This window comes from Haliotis asinina, chromosome 10 (genome assembly GCF_037392515.1).
Source record: "Haliotis asinina isolate JCU_RB_2024 chromosome 10, JCU_Hal_asi_v2, whole genome shotgun sequence".
NCBI lineage: Eukaryota > Metazoa > Mollusca > Gastropoda > Lepetellida > Haliotidae > Haliotis > Haliotis asinina.
Window position 1 is genome coordinate 27,202,855 of NC_090289.1, and position 25,382 is coordinate 27,228,236.

Here is a 25,382-nt window from a genome sequence, read left to right on the forward strand (position 1 = left end):
CATAAAAGGTGACTAGGCTTGTTGTAAGAGGCGACCAACAGGATCGGAGTGATCATACTTGGTTGACGGATATCATTGGTTCCCAGTTGCACATATCATTGCTAATGTTGTTGGTCACTGGATTGTCTGGTCCAGACTCGATTATTTACAGACCGCTGCCATATGGCTGGAATATTGCGGCGTAAAACTAAACTCGCTCACTCAAAGCATGTGAGTGTCCAAATTCTGCTTGATGGGCAAACTGATTAATCTAGACCATACAGGACTGACAGGGTGGGATATTTATACAGAAATGGGTGCGTTGGAAATAACATACACCAAAAAAAAGAGTGTGAGTGAGTAAACGAGTTTGGTTTTATGCCGTTTGTTCCAGAAATATTCCAGCAACATCATGGCTGAGACACAGAAATGAGTTTCACACATCGTACCCATGTAGGGAACTGAATCATGGTCTTTGGAGTGACAAGCAAACGCTTTAATCACTAGACTACCCACCACCCTCCTAAAAGAGAGAGATATCTGTCTAGAGATGAAATATATCTGTGTAGCATCCAGGACATAATTTAATTATTTGTGTTGCAATCCATCTGGGTTATCAATACAACTTCCAATTGTTTTTCTCTATTACCAACTAGTGCAAATTATCCTCATCTTCCTTTTACACATTACCAATCTGTGTTAATTTGTCCGTCTCTACCAACTTCCTCCTGAATTACATTTTTTGTGTCCACTGTCATCAGCACCTATTAGACACTATGGCTTCACCTGTAGAGTATCCCCATCCATCAAGATCCTTGGTAGAATTTGTCTTTAGCAACCTGCTTGTCATAACAGGCAAGTAACAGGAACAGGTGATCAGACTTGCTGACTTCAGTGACACATGTCATCGCATGCCATTTACATAGACTGATACTCATGCTGTTTATCACTGGATTGTCTGGTCCAGACACGAATATTTACAAACTGCTGCCACATCGCTGGAATATTGCCGAGGGCAGCGTTTAACAAACAACAAAAACAGTAGAGTGTCAACCTCTGTCAAGTTGTTACGGTGTTGTTCTCAAATGTGTGAGATTATATACTCACAGTCAGAGATGACACCCAAAAATATATTTCATTTAGGTAAATCAAATCAAGTTTCAGTTCACTTCTTTTTTAAAAAGAGTATTTAATGGACACACCACCTCAGCAGCTAATATTTTTAGAAAAGGTCTTCATTCTGAATCATAGCTGGTGGTATCAATTCAAAATACTAATACATAAAATCACTGTCACAAAACCAAAATTGTCTTAACAATATTCAACATATGTGTAGCAATATAAGTTTGGCAGAGAAACTGTATTCAAACTTTAAGAGAAAAAAGTATATTTCAAATCCATCCAATTTGTATGACATTTACAATATGGATGATTCACTGCAAATGTATTGAAATAAGGGTAATATTAACAATATTAACAATGTCTTAGAAAATCAGTATTTTGACCTGATGCGATTGATATTTCCCATGTAAGTAGCTTTGTGATGAATCCCAAATATCATTTTCACACTAATGTAAGAATTGCACAAATCAACAGAAGGCCTGCAAAATGAGGGCTTTTGCAGTTTTGAGTATATTACCAAACTTAATTGATGGAAAAAATAAGTCAAATATATGATGATGTCATCAAATTAATGGTCATGACGCAAGCAAAGATATTTACTGGAATAATCAAATAATAACACCCCATTTGTACTGTAAAGAGCCCATTTGTATTGTCATATTCCATAAAATATGCACAAAGAAAATGTAAAGTTCATTAACAGACTTGAGGACAAATGGTTCAGGTTTCAGCTTGGGGCCACATTTTTGTCACAAAGAAACAACAGTAATATTGTGGATTGTAATACTTAAATCATCCTGTAGCAATGATGTTTAACTCATTAAGGCCAAGAGCCACTTCAGTGCTCAACACCTGGAACCCCATGCTGATTGCCTGGCGAGCTGTGGCAAGACTAATTAGGGCTACTTACGCCTGATATCCCTGGCAGGTTTCGGAGATTACAGGAAACTGTCTCGACATACGAGCAAGTCCTGATTGTTTAACTGTTTAACTGTGTTGTAAAGATATGTGTTCAAAGAAAGCAGGTGTGAATACATATCATATGTAACGTTTTACATTAATTTATTGCACTTTCTCATGTAGACCTTTGGTGGCGTTTACGTATGTATTTTCTTAACATACATATATGTATTCTTTGCATGTAAGACATGAGACATACTTAAACAATTCGTCCCTCTCATATCATTGTGTGAGGTTACAAAACATCTATGTCAGTGGCAGTAAAGAGGAATTTAATAATCTTCTGTGAAAGAAGCGTTTTCGCTGATACATTGCTAGTGTATAGTACTAATTAAAGCTAGTCTGTGACTTATATGGAGCAGATTCAAATTTTGTCACTTTGGTTCATCTAGATTTAACGCAGAAAATATACATTATAATACGAACATGCATGTATATATATTGTATACTACTTTTTCTTGCACATAAATAAGACAAAGGATCATGGGATGGGGCATCTTCAAAGTTCCCGAATAGAACATTTTGTATCTCAACTGTTCAGTGTAGTGACTGATTTGTTTTATCTATGACCAATCGCATCAAGAGATGCCTGTCACAGAAGAAATGGCTGGTGATGGGGTGTGGGCTAAATTTCTGGAGAGCATGTTTGGTCACTAGACAGCTTGGATACAGACTGATCATTTGCCAGATCGTTCACCAATCGATATGCTGGATTTCGGCTTTAACAACTCTAGCTATCCCGAAAAAGTTTGTGCATCATGGACAGACATAATTGTAAGGATGCATGAAATGTACACACACGACTAACAAGCTCTTTGATGAGTTTATTTTTCCTTAAAGCACTCAGAGCACTACAATACGATCATTATTACCTCGGATAACCCAATTCAACAATTGAGTAGAGATAGTATTTATTTGCATATACATTTTGCGCATACTACTAGTATATCAAATATAATGGCTCGCTGAACATTTAAATATAATCTGCACATTGTTACGAATGAATATCCTAACTGAAGTACATGTATTATAGAATTCAAAAAGTGACACTGATTTATCATAATGTATACGTTTGAGGTGAATCCCCCCAAATATTCATGAAGATGGACACGCGATTCATAATAGGCGTGACTCCATAAAATACCTTGTCCAATGATACAACAACACATTAGCTTGTTTTACACTTGTCACAGGACAGAACTTTAACTGGACATGCACTCTGCCACAGGCTCTTATTTTGAGGTTGAAAGAGGTGTTCAAGTATTTCATTACAATTGTCTGATTGAACGATTATACATATGTGTATCAATTCCGTAATTGATACATTATCCTCCTTTTATTGACGATGGATCTGATACACGTGATAATTACACTGGATAATTACAGAGGTCAAATACAAATGTTTCTTATACAATGCTTATGTAAAGTGCATTGAAAAGTCACATTTCAAATCAACATAAAACTTTCAACAACTTGCACAAAATGCTTCAGTAGTTATCTTTGTATGGTTTATGTGTAATATATATATTTTGAGTTGATGCAAGAGTTATCACTTCACATTCAATTATGTATTATTATTAACTTTAGAATTATGAAAAATCAATAGTCACAACTGAGATAGGTCTAAATTAGTAACGTGGTTCATTTCAAATCTATATAAACATGGGTCTAATACATTATTGCTATTTATGTCTACGATTCATTACATAAACTATTACAACGAATGGATGAATGATTTAATTTAGAAGAAGGCTCAGTAATCTTGTCACTGTTAATTCAATCAATGTGCAAAAATAGTATTTTCGTATTCACTCCCAATGACAAGTAAGAAACACTTACCTCCTGTAACAACATCTCATAATCCCCTTTCTCGGAGACACATGTTCATTTACCTGTATAAGCCTATGACATTCCTAGCAAGTGCTATCAAAACACTTTAATACTTCTTCTGATTAACACAGACGGTAACCTCTCTCGTAAGAAAATGTCATCTTTGATCAGTACTATCAAACTGATTGAAATAACACATACAGTACGAATTTAAAATGTAAAATGCACATGTGAGTCCCTTGCTGAATGAGAGGTGCTTTCTGCAGACGACCATGAGCAGTGTTTTTATTCACCCCATATGCGGCTCTTGCTATGAGAAGCGAATCAATTTACCGCACATATGTATCTCTCAGCCTTAATGAGTTAACAACATTTGTTTGTTGTATAACATGCTGCCTGCCTTATAATCACAAGTTTACTCGTAATTTGGGTCAAATTAACCACTACGAGTTATCCCTTAGCGGCAAAGGTGGGTATTATAAAACTAGTTTCACGTGTTGGCAAACTAGGCACAAAAACGAAACAACTCCTGGTGTTCTTTGTTTCTGCCAGAGATGATTGTTTCTCATGCTTGTTTGCCAACATGTGAAACTTTTTTAAAAATAAAGCCGTCCCTCGCTATAACGCGCTTCGTGATACTGCGGATTCAGTTAAACTGCGGGGTAATCCGTGGCTCCCATAAAAAAGGTTGAACTGCAATCACACCCCTTCCCGAAATTAGTTCATCAGCAAATCCACTGCTGCGCTCTTATAAATTACGTGAACTAGTGAAATTCAGTGCAGATGGCAACTGACAGTGTTTATCGTACATATTCATTGTGTTTCAGTTGCTTAGATCATGCAGGGTTTTCTCAATAATAATCATACCAACATCGTAGCAGTAACTTATGAAAGACAAGATACGCCATCAGTCGAGTTACGGCGAGTACTTATAATGTGTGCTATAATGCAACACACCATGCTCTAGCTCGGTAAAACACATTCATCCCAAAACGTGTGGTGTCAGAAACCACATTTTATTTGATTGAATTCAATCCAAATTTTATTTATTAAAATTGTTGACAACAACAACCGAAACACCGTAAGAGAGTGGCATTACCTCATTCCATACGCATACAACTTCCTCTCACCACATTGTTGAGGGTCCGTTTTTTGCGCCTACCGCGATAGCACCAATTTCATGTTATTCTTAGCAATCACAAACAGATTACAGTCCGAGACCCACGTTATTTATTCATTGAAATCATTTTCAACAACTAAATGGCCAACATTTTGGGTTTTTTTACAATCAGAGTTGCAAGTACCGCAGGAAGTCGGCGGTGACTTGTCAAACTGTCTCCTACTTAAAACGTATCCAGATTGGCAATGACATGTGTTCATTGTTATATTAAATATGGTTGCAGAAAACATGCATTATATACTAGCCAGATAGCAATGTAAAATAATGTTACAGTAACTGCTTCATATGTAAAATATTCTGATAATGGAATAGAAGTTCTTTGATGTAATATTATGGGATCGTTTTCACATGAATCACCGGTACGTTGGACCAAAACATCTGTGCACAGCTGATCGCTATTTCCGGCTTAGTTGAAAAACAGCAAAGATGTATATTCACGTGAATATACGTCTTTGATAACAGGTAGCATAACAGGAACAACAATTAAATTATCATGTCTAGTGATTTTTGGTTGCAATTTTCCCCTACATATATAAGTTTTCATTTTCAAAGTTTGTTTATTTTCACCTTCAACGATATGCTATATTTTTGACTGGACACAATTCACGAAATAGCAGTTTTGTTATGTCCTTGGAAAATACGATCTCACTTGGCCTTTGTTCCACATCATGTAATAGGTACTATAACGCGGATGTCTAATAGCGCAGGACCCCAAGACCCGCGTTATGGTGAGGGGTGACTGTACCATTGATGTAGCTAAGAGGTAACTCATTCCTAACAGAGTCAAACACTGCGACACTGCGGGTATACTTGTGGTGGCAATCAGAGTGTTAAGTAATACTTCAGCTATACGGTAGCAGGTCTGGACAAGGCAATCCACTGCTCAACAGCATGAGCATCAATCTGTACAATGCTCAATAATGCCACAGGTCAACCATTTCAGCGAGTCTGACCAGATTCCACTGTATGAATTGCTGAAGATCAATTCTAACTCAGCCTAGTTGAAGATCAGTTCTAACCCAAGCTAGCTATTCTCAATAAATCTGTAACCCTTCAAGCCCATTCTTCACACATCAGCTACGACCAAAGTTAAGAATTCTTGGGGCTATGGACGTACTATTTCAAGAATAAGGGCCAAGATCTTCACAATCATGTCTAACACTGACTTACGGATAATGGTGCCGTTGACGCACGAGCGGGCGCTAAGTTATTGGGAAGACCATTCCCAGCATCAGTAGCACCTTACCATGTCTGTAGCCAGGGGTCATACTCCCAAAGGTTTCGGCTTCAGCAAAAGGCTCACTCTTGTAGGGGCGCTGTCTTCTCTCCCGCCGCTTCTTGTGTCCCTCAGATAACATGGAGACATCAGAAGTAGATCGTAACACTGACTGCACCTGAAAAAAGAAATAAGACAAGTATTTTTCAGGAATGAAATGTGATGCAGAGGCGACATGAGGTGAAATGGGGTTTAATGTTGTACTTCAGAATATTTCACTCATATGATTACGTGTATGCATGTGTATGTATGGCTGCTTGTACTAGCCCAGACCCAAGTACAGTGGATGCTGTCAAAACCGGCATCTGTCCAATCCAGCAAGCTGTCAATACCAGCATACAATCTAAGCCCGATTCATGGCTGTACATTTACCATCAGCTCTGCAATTCAGCACCTTGTCTAAACTGGATTATTCCTTCAGTTCCAATCAGTGCCGGTTTAGACAGCTTCCATCGTATATCTATTACGCCAGCTCAATAATATACCAGTTAAGCATGCACACCACACTCAGACACATTATACTAACTCCGAGCCAGCCAGTCCTTGTTGTACCCATTACTGCCAAGCAGCAGGCAGGGACCAACAAGTACCATGATTTAATGTTGTTTTTAGGTATGACCTGGCTAGTGATCGAACCCGTGAGCTTCCACTCACAACTCTTAACACTACACCAAAAAGGCAGTGAGATGAAGTCAGGTTCACTGACTTGATTACCACATCACCTTATCCTAAATGCATACAGTGATGCTGTATCGTTTGTCACATCAAAAACCTTGGCTTGATTCCCCACATGGGTACAGTGTGTGAAATCCATGTCTGGTTTTGTGATGCAGCATAAAGGTAACTCACTCACTGATGAAAGCTTGTGGTGATAACCACTTTATTAAAACCCATGGGTACACTTACAGAGCTAACAAGCCTCAAAGTCACAGCTACCAGGAACTAGATTTTTTAAGCTCTCTTAGTGCTAAGATAGTCGTAAGTTAATGTTAATCTATGGCACCACGACTATCTTAACACTAAGAGAGCTTCGAAAATCTAGCCCCATGCCTGTATTGAACCATCTTAAAGAACTGGGCCAGATGTGTCAGATCAGTACACTGCTACATATAGTAATGAACCAGTACACACGTGAGTCCAAATCAATCCAACAGTATTACTACAGTAGCCGCTATGTAGATCACATGCATCTTTTCGTGCAACAAAAGATTTACGTCGTCTGCTTGTAATATTACTTGTCAGGGCTTATGCTTATGTGCTTCCAACCCAGATTTGAAAAGTCCCATTCGTGTTCATCAATGACGCACTTACATCTACATTTCAGACCAATATCTTTGTAGTTACCTTCTGTTATCATGAAATCTTATCGGAATCATGTACACTGATAAAATACATCTTTCTGTTATTATCTGATCAACCCACTACACTTCTGGTGAACCCATGGAAGACTATTTTAGATAGAAACCTGCGGGCATCACACGACTGTGATCACGCAGGAGAAGACAGTGTATGGTGTTAACTGCAAATCATTATTGATGGGATGGTGATTAAATAGGCCACCCAAATAACTTTGACAGGATGGATTTACATGATAAAACTGAATCATCATGCAGACTGTATGTCACGACAATCGTCACACAGGCCAAGTGACGTCTTGACTATTAACAACATATGTGCATGAAAAAACAATTGTCATACTGGTGCACTGAATCCATCGGGGCAAGTCATGACAATTGTCACACTGGTGTACTGACTCCATCAGGGCAAGTCATGACAACTGTCACACTGGTGTATTAAATCCATCGGGGCAAGTCATGACAATTGTCACACTGGTGTATTGACTCCATCAGGGCAAGTCATGACAATTGTCACACCGGTGCACCTGAATCCATCGGGGCATGTCTTGACAATTGTCACACTGGTGTATTGACTCCATCAGGGCAAGTCATGACAATTGTCACATTGGTGCATTGAATCCATCAGGGCATTTCATGACATTTGTCACATAGATCTACTGACTTCATCAGGGCATGTCATGACAAGTGTCACACATATTGACTTGATCAGGGTGTGTCAATATACAGTTGTCACACTGACTTCAAAGGGGCATGTCACGATACAATTACCACACAAATCTTATGACTTCATCAGCGTATATCAGGCCAATTGTCACACAGATCTATATACTTCATCAGGATGTGTCATAACAATTGTCACACAGATATGTTTACTTCATCAGGGTGTGTCCTAACAGTTGTCACACACTGGGGTGTGTCGTAGCAATTGTCACGACGAATGTCACACCAATCTCTGGATTTTATCAGGACATATGACAGCAATTGTCACATATATCTATATACTTCATCAGGATGTGTCGTAGCAATTGTCACGACGAATGTCACACCAATCTCTGGATTTGATAAGGACATATGACAGCAATTGTCACATATATCTATATACTTCATCAGGATGTGTCGTAGCAATTGTCACGACGAATGTCACACCAATCTCTGGATTTTATCAGGACATATGACAGCAATTGTCACATATATCTATATACTTCATCAGGATGTGTCGTAGCAATTGTCACGACGAATGTCACACCAATCTCTGGATTTGATAAGGACATATGACAGCAATTGTCACATATATCTATATACTTCATCAGGATGTGTCGTAGCAATTGTCACGACGAATGTCACACCAATCTCTGGATTTTATCAGGACATATGACAGCAATTGTCACATATATCTATATACTTCATCAGGATGTGTCGTAGCAATTGTCACGACGAATGTCACACCAATCTCTGGATTTGATAAGGACATATGACAGCAATTGTCACATATATCTATATACTTCATCAGGATGTGTCGTAGCAATTGTCACGACGAATGTCACACCAATCTCTGGATTTTATCAGGACATATGACAGCAATTGTCACATATATCTATATACTTCATCAGGATGTGTCGTAGCAATTGTCACGACGAATGTCACACCAATCTCTGGATTTGATAAGGACATATGACAGCAATTGTCACATATATCTATATACTTCATCAGGATGTGTCGTAGCAATTGTCACGACGAATGTCACACCAATCTCTGGATTTTATCAGGACATATGACAGCAATTGTCACATATATCTATATACTTCATCAGGATGTGTCGTAGCAATTGTCACGACGAATGTCACACCAATCTCTGGATTTGATAAGGACATATGACAGCAATTGTCACATATATCTATATACTTCATCAGGATGTGTCACGGCAACTGTCAAACAGCCTGTTTCCACATACTAGTGAATGCCCCAAATACTAGCAGATTATTACCCTGGATAACCCAAGCCTTCTGTGTGGCCCACCGGGTACCCATTTTCTGCTTGGTGAACAGAGGCAATTTTGAACAGGCTCATTTGCCTAAGGTGAAACCACATGTATTACAAGTGTTTCATTGTGTGGCAACACTGAGGTCCTTGAAACTCTCAAGTGTCAAGCTACCAAATGAGCCACTCATCCAAGGACTCCCCTGCACCTGAAGATGCATAACTTCAACTGATCTGTGACATGAGCTCTATGGACAAGACCTAACACCACCACTTCTATGAGGCAGGGTTATTCTACCATGGAAGCACATGCTGAAGGATGGAGGACGTACAGTTACAGGTGTCCGTGAATCAAGTCCTATCCTTAATCCATCTCAATCCAACTTGTGCATGAGTACAGATGTACCCATCAAATACCTTTAACAGATAAGGGAAGAAAACAACTCAATGTGCTAAAACATCGCCTACACCATCAGCAAGAGCAAAACTCAATTTCAAGACCAACATCCTACAAAAGTTACATTCCAAAAACAATTAATACACACTTTCAACAGGATAAAAAAATCAAAATCCAGAATAAACTGCTGAAAACCTTATTATTTTTTTTGTCCAACCAGATTGACAGTTAATTGCGAAACATCAATAATAATACCCAGCCAGTGACGTCTGACTTGGAACTGTACGCTTCCCACAAAGCCTTCAATAATGTTTATCGAACATGAAGGTATTGCGTCAGTGGCGCAGGGGTTGTGACATGACTGCCACGTTCCTTGCCCCATGTGCAGGTGTCAGGTGACCTGACGTAACTGTCCGCCCTAGTCGACTGTCGGGATACATTCATAAATTAATCCATGACATAGTGTCACAGGATCAACACTTGAGACATTCAAGTCACCAGATCATGTACATGACATTCATTTCTCTCCATTCTGCACTTTATGAAACAATGACTTTATTCCCACCAAAACAACAATCTTTTTATTAATCCCCAAGACGACCCAAGACCTGTCATAAAATGTTCACGAAGCTGTCAATGTCTGTAAAAGCTTAATGACTTGTAGCAAAGCTTTTGAGAACATCCTCCACAAAACAAACCAATCCTCAAAACATTAAAGCTGTACTTGATTTCTTAATCACACAACTTTTTTTCTGTTTTTCCATAAATCTTACAAGTATTCTTCCTCATATAATCAGAGCTCCAGATATTTTACTCAAGAAAAATCACATTTACTCAATTAATTACAAATCTTGAAGTACAAAAATGCATAAGGATTTATTGAGAAGCATTTACATTTATATATTTAAAAGTGCTAATTACCCAATAAAGATAAGAATCTCTTTGTAAAAGTTCTAAATTCTGTAAACTAGTGAGAGTATACAAAATGTATGGGCCAGGGAGTAAATATGCCAGGGAAAAATTATCTGGAGCTGTATAATGTATAATGCCCTACATTTAGAGGGTGTTAGATATAAGAAATTGTTTCCCTGAACTCATACTAATATCAATGAAACTACAAACTAACTGGAGTGGGGGTGGTTGGGTAGTCTTGTGGTTAAAGTGTTGACTTGTCACGTCAAAGACCCGTGTTTCATACCCTAAATGGTACAATGCGTGAAGCCTGTTTCTGGTGTCCTTCATCATGATATTACTGGAATACTGACACGCAATGTATAACCCAACTCACTCACTCTAACTGGAGTGGTTTTATCCTAGCAAAAACAGGAACAGAAAAATTCTTTGAATAAGCACTGTCCAGTTACTGCTGTTTTTTGTTTGTTTGCTTGCTTGTTTGTTTGTTTAGTGACACAATTAACAATGTTCCAGCTATATGGCAGCGTTCTGAAATTAACTTAGTCTGGTCCAGACAATCTAGTGATAAATATCACAAGCATCACCCTACACAATTGGGAAATGATGACAACAATGTCTTAACCTCTTATGACAAGCACGGTTGCTGCAGACCAGTCACATATCACCTGGCTGACAACTAGGACGTGGACAATGACAAGCTGTGATTTATACCCTGAGTAAACATCCCGGATCTTGGAGAGGAAGTCATTAGTCAACAAATCATCAAACAGTATGCATGTAGTATACAGCATCTGTTCTTGTACTAAATCATCATCAGCCAGTACCCTCCCTTTTCACATTGGCCATACAAACATTGTACTGTTGCTTTGATTTCCCAGTAAAACATCAATCCCAGGATCATTTGAAACATTTTAAGACATTAAGGGCACTCCTCATATGGGAAACACTTGTCCACAAATAGCTTTGTTAAAAGGCAGTATCATATAAGGCAGTATGAAGCATTGTCAAGATTGGGAAACCATTTCCAGTCCAACAAACTGTGAAGAATCACATCACTGGTGCATGAGTGTACAACACTAAAATAACAAAGCACAAATAGTCTTTCGTAGAAGGGGAGTGCAAGTTTGTTTGGTTTTACACTGCTTTTAGCAATTATCCAGCAAAATCAGGGTGAGAAACACCAGAAATGGGCTTTGCACATCAGAATTTTATCAAACATCTGTCACAGTAAAGCAGCACAGAACTATGAATAAAATTTAAGTGAAGTGACGTTATAGACAATAAAATGCAGCATTACTTCACATGACTACTACCAAGGTCTCTGGAGGAACGAACAAACATTTTTTAACCAGCGCGCCTTAAAGAATCACTGAGTGTGACTGAGTGTGAGTGACAGTGGTATTCTAGACCAGACACAATATGTCAGTTACACCAGGGTCTGCAATTAAGTCTGGCCCAGACAAACCATGGTTGAGATGATGATCGATGAAAGAGGCACAGTTTCAGAGCCATTGACACATCATACATGATATCCTCACAACTCTTCCAACAATGCACAGAGAACTAAGGACTTCTCTAGTTCTTCTGGAACCCTATAACCAAACAGATGACCTGACATTTCACAGCATTGTGCTACTTACATTTTCCGTGTGTTTTTCTGGCTTGACTTTACTCCTCACATCCTTATTGGCTAATATGATTTCAAATGACTGTGTCCGAGATTGTGACTGTTCCCTTGAATCTGACTGTATCCCTGATTGAAAATTCCCCTTCTGAGACTGTTTCTCTTCTTGCGATTGCTTTCCTGCTTGTGACTGCTTTTTGACTTGTGATTGCTGCCTCCTTGAAAATGATTGTGCAAGGTCTATTGCATCTGTGTTCTGTAAAGCAAAGCAAAGACAGCTGAATCTTCTGAATGTATGAAATGACTTCATCAGTCAAAATAATCTACCTCTGGCTCAAATGAGAACAAAATAAATCACATGGCCATGGGGAAGTGCAGCCAATCTAACTCTTAGCCATCTGTTTCATATTCAAGAATGTCATTTTCCTCTGATTTCAAATTGTAAATCCAAAACTTTGCCAAAATATTTTTCAGACCCACGAAGATCCTGTGTAGAATAGGTCTTCAGCAACCCAAGCTGGCCACAAAAGACAACTTCTGCTTGTCGTAAGAGGTAACTAACCGTATTGGGTGGTCAGACTTGCTGACTTGGTTGACAAATGTACAGATCGATGATCACTGTATCGTCTGGTCCAGGTTCGATTATTTACTCACTGCCACTATATAGCTGGAATATAGTGCGGCATAAAACTAAACTCGTTAACTCAAAATATTTAAGGCCTGCCTTTACAACACAGAACGACAAACTTTGACCTGTCATAATACTCTTTTACATAATTGAAGATCATTAGGGTTAAGTTAGGGTTAGGGTTAAGGTTAACATCCTAACAAGAAGTTTTGGAGCTGGTTTCTAAAGGTGCTCCATATTTAGAATGGAATGGAAATCAGACATTTGAATGTTATTTAGCTCAAAACATTGTAACCATGTGAGGAATCGAACTCAATCCTCGTCACGGTGAGCAAAGACTTTAACCATCAGCTGACCCAGTCGACCCTTTATGGATTTCAAGAAGTCTACAGTACACATAATCATGAAGACTTATTAGTACTGTTGTTCACCACCTTATATGTCCATTGTTTTCTTTACAATATCTTATTTCATACACTGAAAAGCAACCTTTACCTACTGAAATTAATAAAACTAAGCAAAAATCCATAGACTACTCCACAGACTGCCATTTCTGTCTACAAACAACCATACCCAGGAATTATATGAAGTAGGGATAAGAATGTACAATAAGTCACATCGCAAAAATACACTTCCTTAAAGTAAGTGGGTAAGTGAGTGAGTTGAGTTTTATGTTGCACTTAGCAATATTCCAGCTAAATGACGACAGTCTGTAAATGGAGTTTGTACCAGAAAGTCCAGTGATCAACAGCATGAGCACTGATCTGCACAATTGGGATGCAATAACATGTGTCAACCAAGTCAGCAAGCCTGACCACCTGATCCCGTTAGCCGCCTCTTAAAACAAGCATACGTTACTGAAGATCAATTTTAACCCAGACCTTTATGGATAAATTCCTGGAATACTGGCAAATGATTAATTAATTGATTGTAATTGGACAAATAACACAGATCTGTCATAATGAGGAACTAGTCAGAAAATAGATATTTTGTATAACATAACCAGTGATAACAACAATGTTTCAGCATTATATTTTTGAGATATCATCAATGATTTTAAGTTGGGCAGACAGTGGAAGCAGATGCATGGTGATTAGAAGGCTGCTTCAACCAGTATTCAGTAAGTTTTCTGCCACTGATTTGAATTACTCTTTGAAAATACAATATAGATACAATAACACTTATAATGTTTGCATGCATTTACAATGTGTTTAGCCTTCAAGGCAGGTACATGATACACACTGATCAGTTTACGGCTTAAGTATCTAGCATCTCATCATGATGATTATCATTCTTAAATGTATTACATACATATCATTTTTATACTCAGCTTCTAGTACAGATCTAGTACACATTTGAAAATAATACAAACATAAATACACACATTACTTAGAACTATCAGAGGAATTTCAACAAAACCTTTCAAACATTCAAGGTGTCATATCAAGCAAATTTTACCAAATTTTCATATATATCAATACAAAGGACATTAGAAATGGGTTTGGCACATTGCATCCATGTGGGGAATCAAACCCAAGACTTTGGCATGATGAGTTAACAGTCTATCTGCTTGACTACCTAAACCACTTCCAAAAACCTCAACAAGCAAGGGATATTGAGCTCTATCTCACCTCCAAAAAGACATCTTCATCCAATTGCACATCCTGGTAATCCAACAGGTTAGTATCCCCAGAGTTACCTCCCTGTATTGCACAAGCTGGCATCCCTGATGAAACAAGTACCTGAGATTTCAAAGACTCTTCTGTCAACTCTTTCTCATCTCTCGAAGTCCTTATATCACAATTCATATCACTTTGGGACACTTTCTCTTCCATGTTTTTGTCACAACTTTCATTACTCACGGCAACTGGCACACTTTTATTCAGTTTCATTTGAGCTAACGTTTTGGCAAGATTTGACATAGACTTGTTCTGGTCTTGCTCTTGTTCAGATGGATCGTCCTCTGTTATCGTATCCAACCCTCGTACACTCTCAGCACCAGAAACATCATCACCAGTTATGGAAGACAAGAGGTTTTGTGGCTCGGATATTTGTGCACCTCCTCGCCGATTATTGGAGACAAAGCTTCGAAGTTTACGAAATTCTTCAAATGTTGGGATGTTAACTTTTTTCCTCTTACTGGGTCCTTCTTTGAAATTTGGCTGTGATGAACTAAGAAAATCTCCAATTGTGGATATGTCTAGACTTGACATAGATGTCCTTCGCATTTGCTTTGTCAATCGCCGTGAGAGAACAGCACTTGGGGAATTGGCATCATTTTTGGAATCTGTGCTCTCCTTTCCAGATTCCAGTTTTTCAGAATCTTGCATTTGATTGTCAACACTGGACAGAATAGACTGACCAAGTTGTAAACAAGAAATATCAATGTTCGACACAGTTTTTCGCAAACCATACTGCCTTGACAAGGTATGTTTTTGTAAAATATCAGCATGATTTGATAAATGTTTCTTAAACAAGCTGTTACTCAGAAGCACTTCAACACGGGACATTCTTTTACCATTTTCCACCTGGTTAGGAAAGATAGGAATTTCCGCTTTTTTTACAAGGTCTCCTGGAGAGTCTGGAGTTGGTCCAACTGGTATCGTCTTCCCAGGTACAGAGTCTTTGTTCTGTTTAACTGTCACAATGGAATCAGCAGACACATGTGTCTTTTTCACATCTGCCTGTTTCTCTCCTTGAGCACTGAGAGTTTTGCCCTCAATGACCCCTGGAACACCTTTAGCACTTTCCAATTTGTCTTTAGGATAATCAGACCCAAAATTGAAGGATTTGTTTAAATCAAAGGAGTTGACTGGACTTGAAAACCTTCTCTGTCTCCTAAAAGCTTCTCTGTTTTGAAGAGCATTTTTGGAATCATTCCGTAAAGGTTTCCGAACACTGACACACTTCCTCACATCACTGTTCCTCCGAAACAACAACTTTGGATCAGGTAAGTTTTCCTCACTGATGTCATCTTCTGAATCAGAAGCATACACAGCATCTCCACGTGTGAGGAGAGGCTTTTCCATACTTGGGATGGAGGACTCCAAGGACAGGGATTTGGACAACATCTTTTCAGATGTCATTGTTGATGGATGTTTGGGTACTTCTCTTGAATTTGATCTTGATTCCATTTCTAGGATTAGGGTTTACATAGCATCACAGAAGGTCAAAAGGTCAGAAGGTCAAAGGATCCAGGAAGTACAATCTGGCTCTATGGACGGAATAACCTTGGACGGAACATTCAAAGAGTTGGTAAGACTTAAACCATTACTGCAGTTGATGACTTTTCAAGTCTTTTGGATTTTCTGTTTTGGAACCTTTCTGTTGAACAGGTGTTGTTTGTCATTCACAGCCATATTTGATGGCAGTGAGATGGAAAGAGCTGTGATTCAGTTATTGCTCCCACACATTTTAACCCATCTTCTTGTAGCAGATACTGGGACTTCAGGAGGTCAACATTCTGGTAAGATCTTCCACATCTGGAAAATATGGTACATGACAATGAGTGAGTAAGTATGTTCAGGTTTGAAGTCCTCCTAGTAAGTATACTGAACAGCAAAAGAAACACAACTCTGGCTTTTTGTCAAGTTTTTAAATAGACAATATAAGCATGAACACTTACTTTCATGAGATTTCAATTTTTTTTAAAATGTGTTTCTTTTTTGGTTCAGTACTTTTCAGTAGCATCACAGCATGTCAGTTTGAAAGTCAGAAGTAAAGCAGGACTGCCACATCAGTGAAGTTCACACGTTTAGTGCCTTAGAAACCAAAAAAACATAATAAGGTGAAATCTAAGATTCAAACCCATAATCATTGTTTCCACTCATGATAAAGAGTGAGTGAGTGAGTTAAGTTTCATGCTGCTTTTAGCAAATATCACAGCAGGGGACACAAGAATTGGGCTTCACACACTGTACCTATGTGGGGAATCAAGCCCAGGCCTTCAGTGTGATGAGTAAACACCTTAACCACAAGGCTACTCCACCACCCTTCACAACAAAGAAACACTTACAACAAAATGACAAATACCCAACTGACCCTGACATTATAATGCAAAATGGCTGACCTTTGAGTTATAATTATAAGTCCTAATTTCAGAATTATAATTTCATGATCTACCAAAAGTACTTGTGTTTTCTTGTATCAATCAATCGATTTTCTCAAGTAACACCACAAAGAAATCATGTTTTAGCATATAAGTATTTTTTTATTTTTAACATACAGATGCAAAGAAAATGTGCATATAAGCAAGCTATAAAATAACATTTGCTATGCTCCTGAGTGAGTGAGAATGTTTTTACGTTGCAATATTCCAGCAACATCACAGCTGGGGACACCAGAAGTGGGCTTCACACACTGCACCAATGTGGAAATCAAACCTGTGTGTTCAGCATCATGAACATCATCCATTTAGCCACTTGGTTACCCTACTGCCTCATGCTCCTATCTGAACAGCTCAGACACTGAATACATGACTTGCTCCTATCTGAACAGCATAGACATTGAATACATGACTTGCTCCTATCTGAACAGCTCAGACACTGAATACATGACTTGCTCCTATCTGAACAGCATAGACATTGAATACATGACTTGCTCCTATCTGAACAGCTCAGACACTGAATACATGACTTGCTCCTATCTGAACAGCTCAGACACTGAATACATGACTTGCTCCTATCTGAACAGCATAGACATTGAATACATGACTTGCTCCTATCTGAACAGCTCAGACACTGAATACATGACTTGCTCCTATCTGAACAGCATAGACATTGAATACATGACTTGCTCCTATCTGAACAGCTCAGACACTGAATACATGACTTGCTCCTATCTGAACAGCTCAGACACTGAATACATGACTTGCTCCTATCTGAACAGCTCAAACACTGAATACATGACTTGCTCCTATCTGAACAGCTCAAACACTGAATACATGACTTGCTCCTATCTGAACAGCATAGACATTGAATACATGACTTGCTCCTATCTGAACAGCTCAGACACTGAATACATGACTTGCTCCTATCTGAACAGCTCAGACACTGAATACATGACTTGCTCCTATCTGAACAGCATAGACATTGAATACATGACTTGCTCCTATCTGAACAGCTCAGACACTGAATACATGACTTGCTCCTATCTGAACAGCTCAAACACTGAATACATGACTTGCTCCTATCTGAACAGCTCAGACACTGAATACATGACTTGCTCCTATCTGAACAGCATAGACATTGAATACATGACTTGCTCCTATCTGAACAGCTCAGACACTGAATACATGACTTGCTCCTATCTGAACAGCTCAAACACTGAATACATGACTTGCTCCTATCTGAACAGCTCAAACACTGAATACATGACTTGCTCCTATCTGAACAGCTCAGACACTGAATACATGACTTGCTCCTATCTGAACAGCTCAGACACTGAATACATGACTTGCTCCTATCTGAACAGCATAGACATTGAATACATGACTTGCTCCTATCTGAACAGCTCAGACACTGAATACATGACTTGCTCCTATCTGAACAGCTCAGACACTGAATACATGACTTGCTCCTATCTGAACAGCTCAAACACTGAATACATGACTTGCTCCTATCTGAACAGCTCAAACACTGAATACATGACTTGCTCCTATCTGAACAGCTCAGACACTGAATACATGACTTGCTCCTATCTGAACAGCTCAAACACTGAATACATGACTTGCTCCTATCTGAACAGCACAGACGCTCAATACATGACTTGCTCCTATCTGAACACCACAGACGCTGAATACATGACTTGCTCCTATCTGAACAGCACAGACACTGACTACATGACTTGCTCCTATCTGAACAGCACAGACACTGAATACATGACTTTTGTTATGGTTAACAAGCTTTTTGTCATTTCCATGGACATCACTTCTTCTGGCCCCTGCACCAGCTCAAAACTGACTAAGAAATTTGACTTTATACTATCATGACGACTTGTTCATGCATGAATCTATGTTCTTTAGACTTCTAAATGTTTAACACACACTTCAAATAGACACTGATCCTATTCATAAGTCAAAAAAACTATTACCCAGTGCATGAGTCAAGTAGAACTCTCTGGTCGTCAAGTAAACATTAACGTTTACTGTGGTAGAATAGTGCCAAACTGCTGAAATGTTTTGATATATGTATTTAGATGATGATTTTCTGTTGTTTAAAACTGATAAAGATTATCTGCAAGAGAAACCCAAATGTTAACTGAGGTCAAGTGAAATCAGTATTTGGTCAAATGGATTTTGAAAGTATACTAGGCCTGTGTCCAGTGGAGTTTGGAAACAATTTAAAAACTGAAACCCCTGTCCTATGCTCCAGCTACTTGGCCTGTCATAATTCCATGAATCATGAACCAGAAGTATTCCTTTTAACAATATCTTCAATCTGAACTGAACTTGGTCTTTAGCAACCCATGCTTTTCATAAAAGGCACAAATATAGGGATAGGGAGGTCTGGCTCACAAGCATGGTGGACACATGTCATCATATCCAAACTGAGTGGACCAACCAATTTAGTCAGAGCTATTTTTTTACCATCATACAAGTGGTCAAGGGAATAAATTTAAGAAAATATCAAAAATAAGATATCATCGATAAATAGCCATGGACCTATATGAAAAAAAATTCCTACTGCAATGTCCATTATTTTCAGAAAAAACATGACAATGACTTCAAGAACATACCAATCGGATCATAAAGGTTAATCAACTGCTTTAAAGAAAAACACAAATTGACCATGCCTAAGACACACACCAATGTACTTAATGAAAAAGTTCTCTAAGATTTGTCTATTTGCAATGGGCACTGAGCATATAATGGGGGGTAACAGTACCCAATATCATGGTAAGGTATGTTTCATGGTACAAGGCCATCAGTTTGGTACAAGACAACTTACTTCAGGAAAATAGTGGCCATAATCAAGCAAAGAAATGCATGGATTTTGACAAAACGATCCTATACATTTTAGAAAAGGTTTAATGGTACGCAAACCAAAAATATACCAAAATGTTTCTATTTTATTAAGGTATACTAAACCGAAGGCAAAATACCATGGTTCTACTAATACTGACATAAACCATTTCCCTCGTATGTATAACTACAGTTTATGTATACACAATCATACCAATCATCTGTATAGCTACAAAATACAGGGTACCTTTGTCCAGTGGCGTGCAAAGTTGTGGTCAAATCAGAACTGGCCATTCTTGGCAAGTTTACAAGATTTATGTCTAGTGGCACACATTTGATCCTGCTGATGTTAATCTTATGCTGGATCTTTAAACTCTGAATGACTTATGAATGTTGGAACATACATTTCTTGTACTTTACTTAGCAATCAATCAGGCATTTCAACACCTAGCCATATATCCTAATGTCTGTTGGTATGTACAGGGGCATTTAAACAGGGTAGGCTTATGGTAAAAGCATTAGCTGGTCATGATGAACATTCCGGACATCGTGTTTGATTCTCCACATGGTTGCCGTTTTCTGGTGTCCCTTGCTGTGATATTGCTGGAATATTCCTAAGGGTGATGTGAAACTAAACTCCCTCACTCACTATTATTTGTTGATGTCATATTCACTTCATAGCAAGCAGTACCAACGTGTACGTGCTAGTGTGTTTCCAATGCCAGCTTGATAAACCATACCATACAGCTGCTTAACACTGAATTAATAAATCATGTGCTTGTGGGTTTCAAACGGTGGTAAAATCTGAGACCTGCATCACTCTAAGGCCATGGACTCTATTCCAACATTTCGCTGTCACAGCAACATATAATTGTAACAGAAATTACATGGAGCTCATATCCAGGCATATTGCCTGCTCATGGTGCTACATGGTACATTACTATCACCGATCATAGAACACTATTGTACATTCAGATACTTTTTCAACTCCCTGGGGATCAAACAGCCATGCTGCCTGTTAGGCAGTATGAACTAAACACTCATATTGCCAGCATATCCTCACAGGTACCCAATACCATGGTAAGGTATGTTTCATGGTACAAGGCCATCAGTTTGGTACAAGACAACTTACTTCAGGAAAGTAGTGGCCATAATCAAGCAAAGAAATGCATGGATTTTGACAAAACGATTCAATTTCCTATACATTTTAGAAAAGGTTTAATGGTACGCAAACCAAAAATATACCAAAATGTTTTTATTTTATTAAGGTATACTAAACCAAAGGCAAAATACCATGGTTCTACTAATACTGACATAAACCATTTCCCTCGTATGTATAACTACAGTTTATGTATACACAATCATACCAATCATCTGTATAGCTACAAAATACAGGGTACCTTTGTCCAGTGGCGTGCAAAGTTGTGGTCAAATCAGAACTGGCCATTCTTGGCAAGTTTACAAGATTTATGTCTAGTGGCACACATTTGATCCTGCTGATGTTAATCTTATGCTGGGTCTTTAAACTCTGAATGACTTATGAATGTTGGAACATACATTTCTTGTACTTAGCAATCAATCAGGCATTTCAACACCTAGCCATATATCCTATCCTAATGTCTGTTGGTATGTACAGGGGCATTTAAACAGGGTAGGCTTATGGTAAAAGCATTAGCTGGTCATGATGAACATTCCGGACATCGGGTTTGATTCTCCACATGGTTGCCGTTTTCTGGTGTCCCTTGCTGTGATATTGCTGGAATATTCCTAAGGGTGATGTGAAACTAAACTCCCTCACTCACTATTATTTGTTGATGTCATATTCACTTCATAGCAAGCAGTACCAACGTGTACGTGCTAGTGTGTTTCCAATGTCAGCTTGATAAACCATACCATACAGCTGCTTAACACTGAATTAATAAATCATGTGCTTGTGGGTTTCAGACAGTGGTAAAATCTGAGACCTGCATCACTCTAAGGCCATGGACTCTATTCCAACATTTCGCTGTCACAGCAACATATAATTGTAACAGAAATTACATGGAGCTCATATCCAGGCATGTTGCCTGCTCATGGTGCTACGTACATTACTATCACCGATCATAGGACACTATTGTACATTCAGATACTTTTTCAACTCCCTGGGGATCAAACAGCCATGCTGCCTGTTAGGCAGTATGAACTAAACACTCATATTGCCAGCATATCCTCACAGGTACCCAGTGAAGAGCTGGATGAACTAAGACAATGTGGATGAATGTATGTTATCCGACGATACTACACAAATGTGCCCACCTCAGGACCCGAACCTAGGTGCCTGCGGGCTCGGGGAACATAAACAAACCTCAAGGGTACATGACCTCAGGCCATGGCCCTATAACGACCACTGAACAACTTATATTGTACCCATGTGGGCAACTGTACATTCATCATTTTCTAAATATACACACATGTATGTAACGAACACACACGAAACATCAATATTAAAATGTATACCACAATGATTATAATCTCACTAGCAAAATGTTTATCACAAACCTTAAATGTCAGTGAAACGTATGTATCACAAACCTTATAATGCCAATATCAAAATGTTTGTCACAAACCTTAAATGTCAGTAAAAACTATGAATCACAAATCTTATAATGTCAATATCAAAATGTTTGTCACAAACCTTAAATGTCAGTAAAAACTATGTATCACAAATCTTATAATGTCAATAACAAAATGTTTATCACAAACCTTAAATGTCAGTAAAAACTATGTATCACAAATCTTATAATGTCAGTATCAAAATGTTTATCACAAACCTTATAATGTCAATAGTAAATTGAATACCAAAAACCTTTCATATCAACACTGAATGTATATCACAAACTTAAGATAATGTCAAAATCAAAATGTATATCACAAATCTTATAATGTCAATATCAAACAATACATATATCACAAAACTTATAATGTCAATATCAAAATGTTTATCACAAACTTTATGAAGTCAATATCAAAATGTATCCTACAAATCCAAGTCATTATCAAAATATACACACAAATTTAACACATGTTCACAATTATCAATACACAAACCAACATCAATATTACAAACATATAGCTATGAATATATTATGCTCTTTCTTCTGCAAAAATAAAATACACCAACATATACATAACAACTTCAAACAATCTTTGTCAGCAACAAAACATATTATACAAGCCACCTCATTACAAAAGTCTTAACCCATGGTACAATTAAATATACACACAACTGCATGTCAAAAGCTAAATATACTCATAAACACAGGCCAATAGTCAAATATACACTACCCCATGTAAATAACAAAATATACCACCCATGTCAATACTGAAATATAAACCTACCTTTGTCAATAACAGAATCAATCACATTCATCACTTTCCCACAAGTCGTCAATTTCATGCAATCAATATCACCATGAGCCTCCACCTTCGCCATCCAACAACAGATTGTCCTGATCATACATTCTGGTCAATATCTGTCAATCAAGCAGCTGATCAGACAGCTGAAGCCCATACCTTTGTAGGAGGAATGCTATGTATTTATATACCACTATATGTCAACAGCCCTCGTCTGTGTTAACAGCATGGGAAGCCACTGTATTAGTGTCGGTGTGGCCTTATGTGATAATAAGAATAAACGGCCTCAGAGGAACTGCGACATTATTGACAGGTGGTCCTTTGATCTTCAAAGAATCTGGGATTGATGATGGTCTACATGCACCTTCCAGGTGATCTGATCAGATCTGATCTGATTTAGCAGGCAAACCATGTCAAGAATGGATCGAAATGAACTAATTACTTTGTTGAAATGGTATGGAATAAACACAAGTCAGTAATCATTTATTGGCCATTAACCTTTATAGTTTGTGGCTGTGGTTTTGTAGGTGTGAGTTGCTGTGATGGCTGTTTACTTTGAAGCTAAAGGCCACAATCTGCACCATATTCATGCATGGCAGTAGTCTGTTAATAGCACCAGACGATGAGAGAGTGATATTACTTGACATTGTGCAATGTCAGGGTATCTAACCAGCCAGGTCGTCAAGCCCCATGCACTGATCTATTTGGTTCTTTCACGACCAGTTGGGGACTCATTCTATTCCTTGTGTCTCCATGGGGTTGTTGATGTTTTATAATGCCAACTTTCTCTATGAATGATCACATAAATGATTAACTGGAATAGTCCACGCTTTGATGGAGTGAAACACTGCATGACCTGGGGCACAGATTCTGTCCGCTTTCTGCTGAACTGCAACTGTCCAAACCCTGACACACTTGAACTGTGTATGGCCCAATGCTCTACAACATTCCACTCCCTGTTGAACAGGACCTTTCCAAACCCTGACACACTTGAACTGTGTATGGTCTGATGACCTAGAACATTCCACTTCCTCTTGCACTAGACCTGTCCAAACCCTGACACACTTGAACTGTGTATGGCCCAATGCTCTACAACATTCCACTTCCTGTTGAACTAGACCTGTACAACCCTGGCACACTTGAACTGTGTATGGACTGGTGCACTACCAAAGTCCACTGCTTGTCAAACTAGACCTGTCCAAAGTCTGACATACTTGAACTGTGTGTATACAGGTGCACTACCACAGTCCACTGCTTGTCAAACTAGACCTGTCCAAAGTCTGACACACTTGAACTGTGTGTATACAGGTGCACTACCACAGTCCACTGCTTGTTGAACTAGACCTGTCCAAAGTCTGACACACTTGAACTGTGTGTATACAGGTGCACTACCACAGTCCACTGCTTGTCAAACTAGACCTGTCCAAAGTCTGACATACTTGAACTGTGTGTATACAGGTGCACTACCACAGTCCACTGCTTGTCAAACTAGACCTGTCCAAAGTCTGACACACTTGAACTGTGTGTATACAGGTGCACTACCACAGTCCACTGCTTGTTGAACTAGACCTGTCCAAAGTCTGTCACACTTAAACTGTGTGTATACAGGTGCACTACCACAGTCTACTGCTTGTTGAACTAGACCTGTCCAATTTTAGCCTGACACATTTGAACTGTGTATGGACTGACACACTAAGACAGTCCACTGCCTGCTGGACTAGACCTGTCAAAAGCCTGACACACTTGAACTGTGTATGGCCTGGTGCATAAGAACTGTCAGCT

General features: G+C 38.6%; 1 protein-coding gene across 1 annotated transcript in view; it reads right to left on the minus strand.

Annotated features, from left to right (window-relative positions):
• LOC137297969 (uncharacterized) overlaps positions 1-25,382 on the minus strand; it is a 116,387-nt gene that overhangs the window by 61,102 nt on the left and 29,903 nt on the right. Inside the window, exons 2-4 of the mRNA XM_067829975.1 lie at positions 14,878-16,728; positions 12,635-12,874; positions 6,318-6,465 (exon numbers count right to left, since the gene is read on the minus strand). Coding sequence (XP_067686076.1) covers positions 6,318-6,465; positions 12,635-12,874; positions 14,878-16,380 — 1,891 coding nt within the window. The 5' untranslated portion in view covers positions 16,381-16,728. The remainder of the gene's footprint in view (positions 1-6,317; positions 6,466-12,634; positions 12,875-14,877; positions 16,729-25,382) is intronic.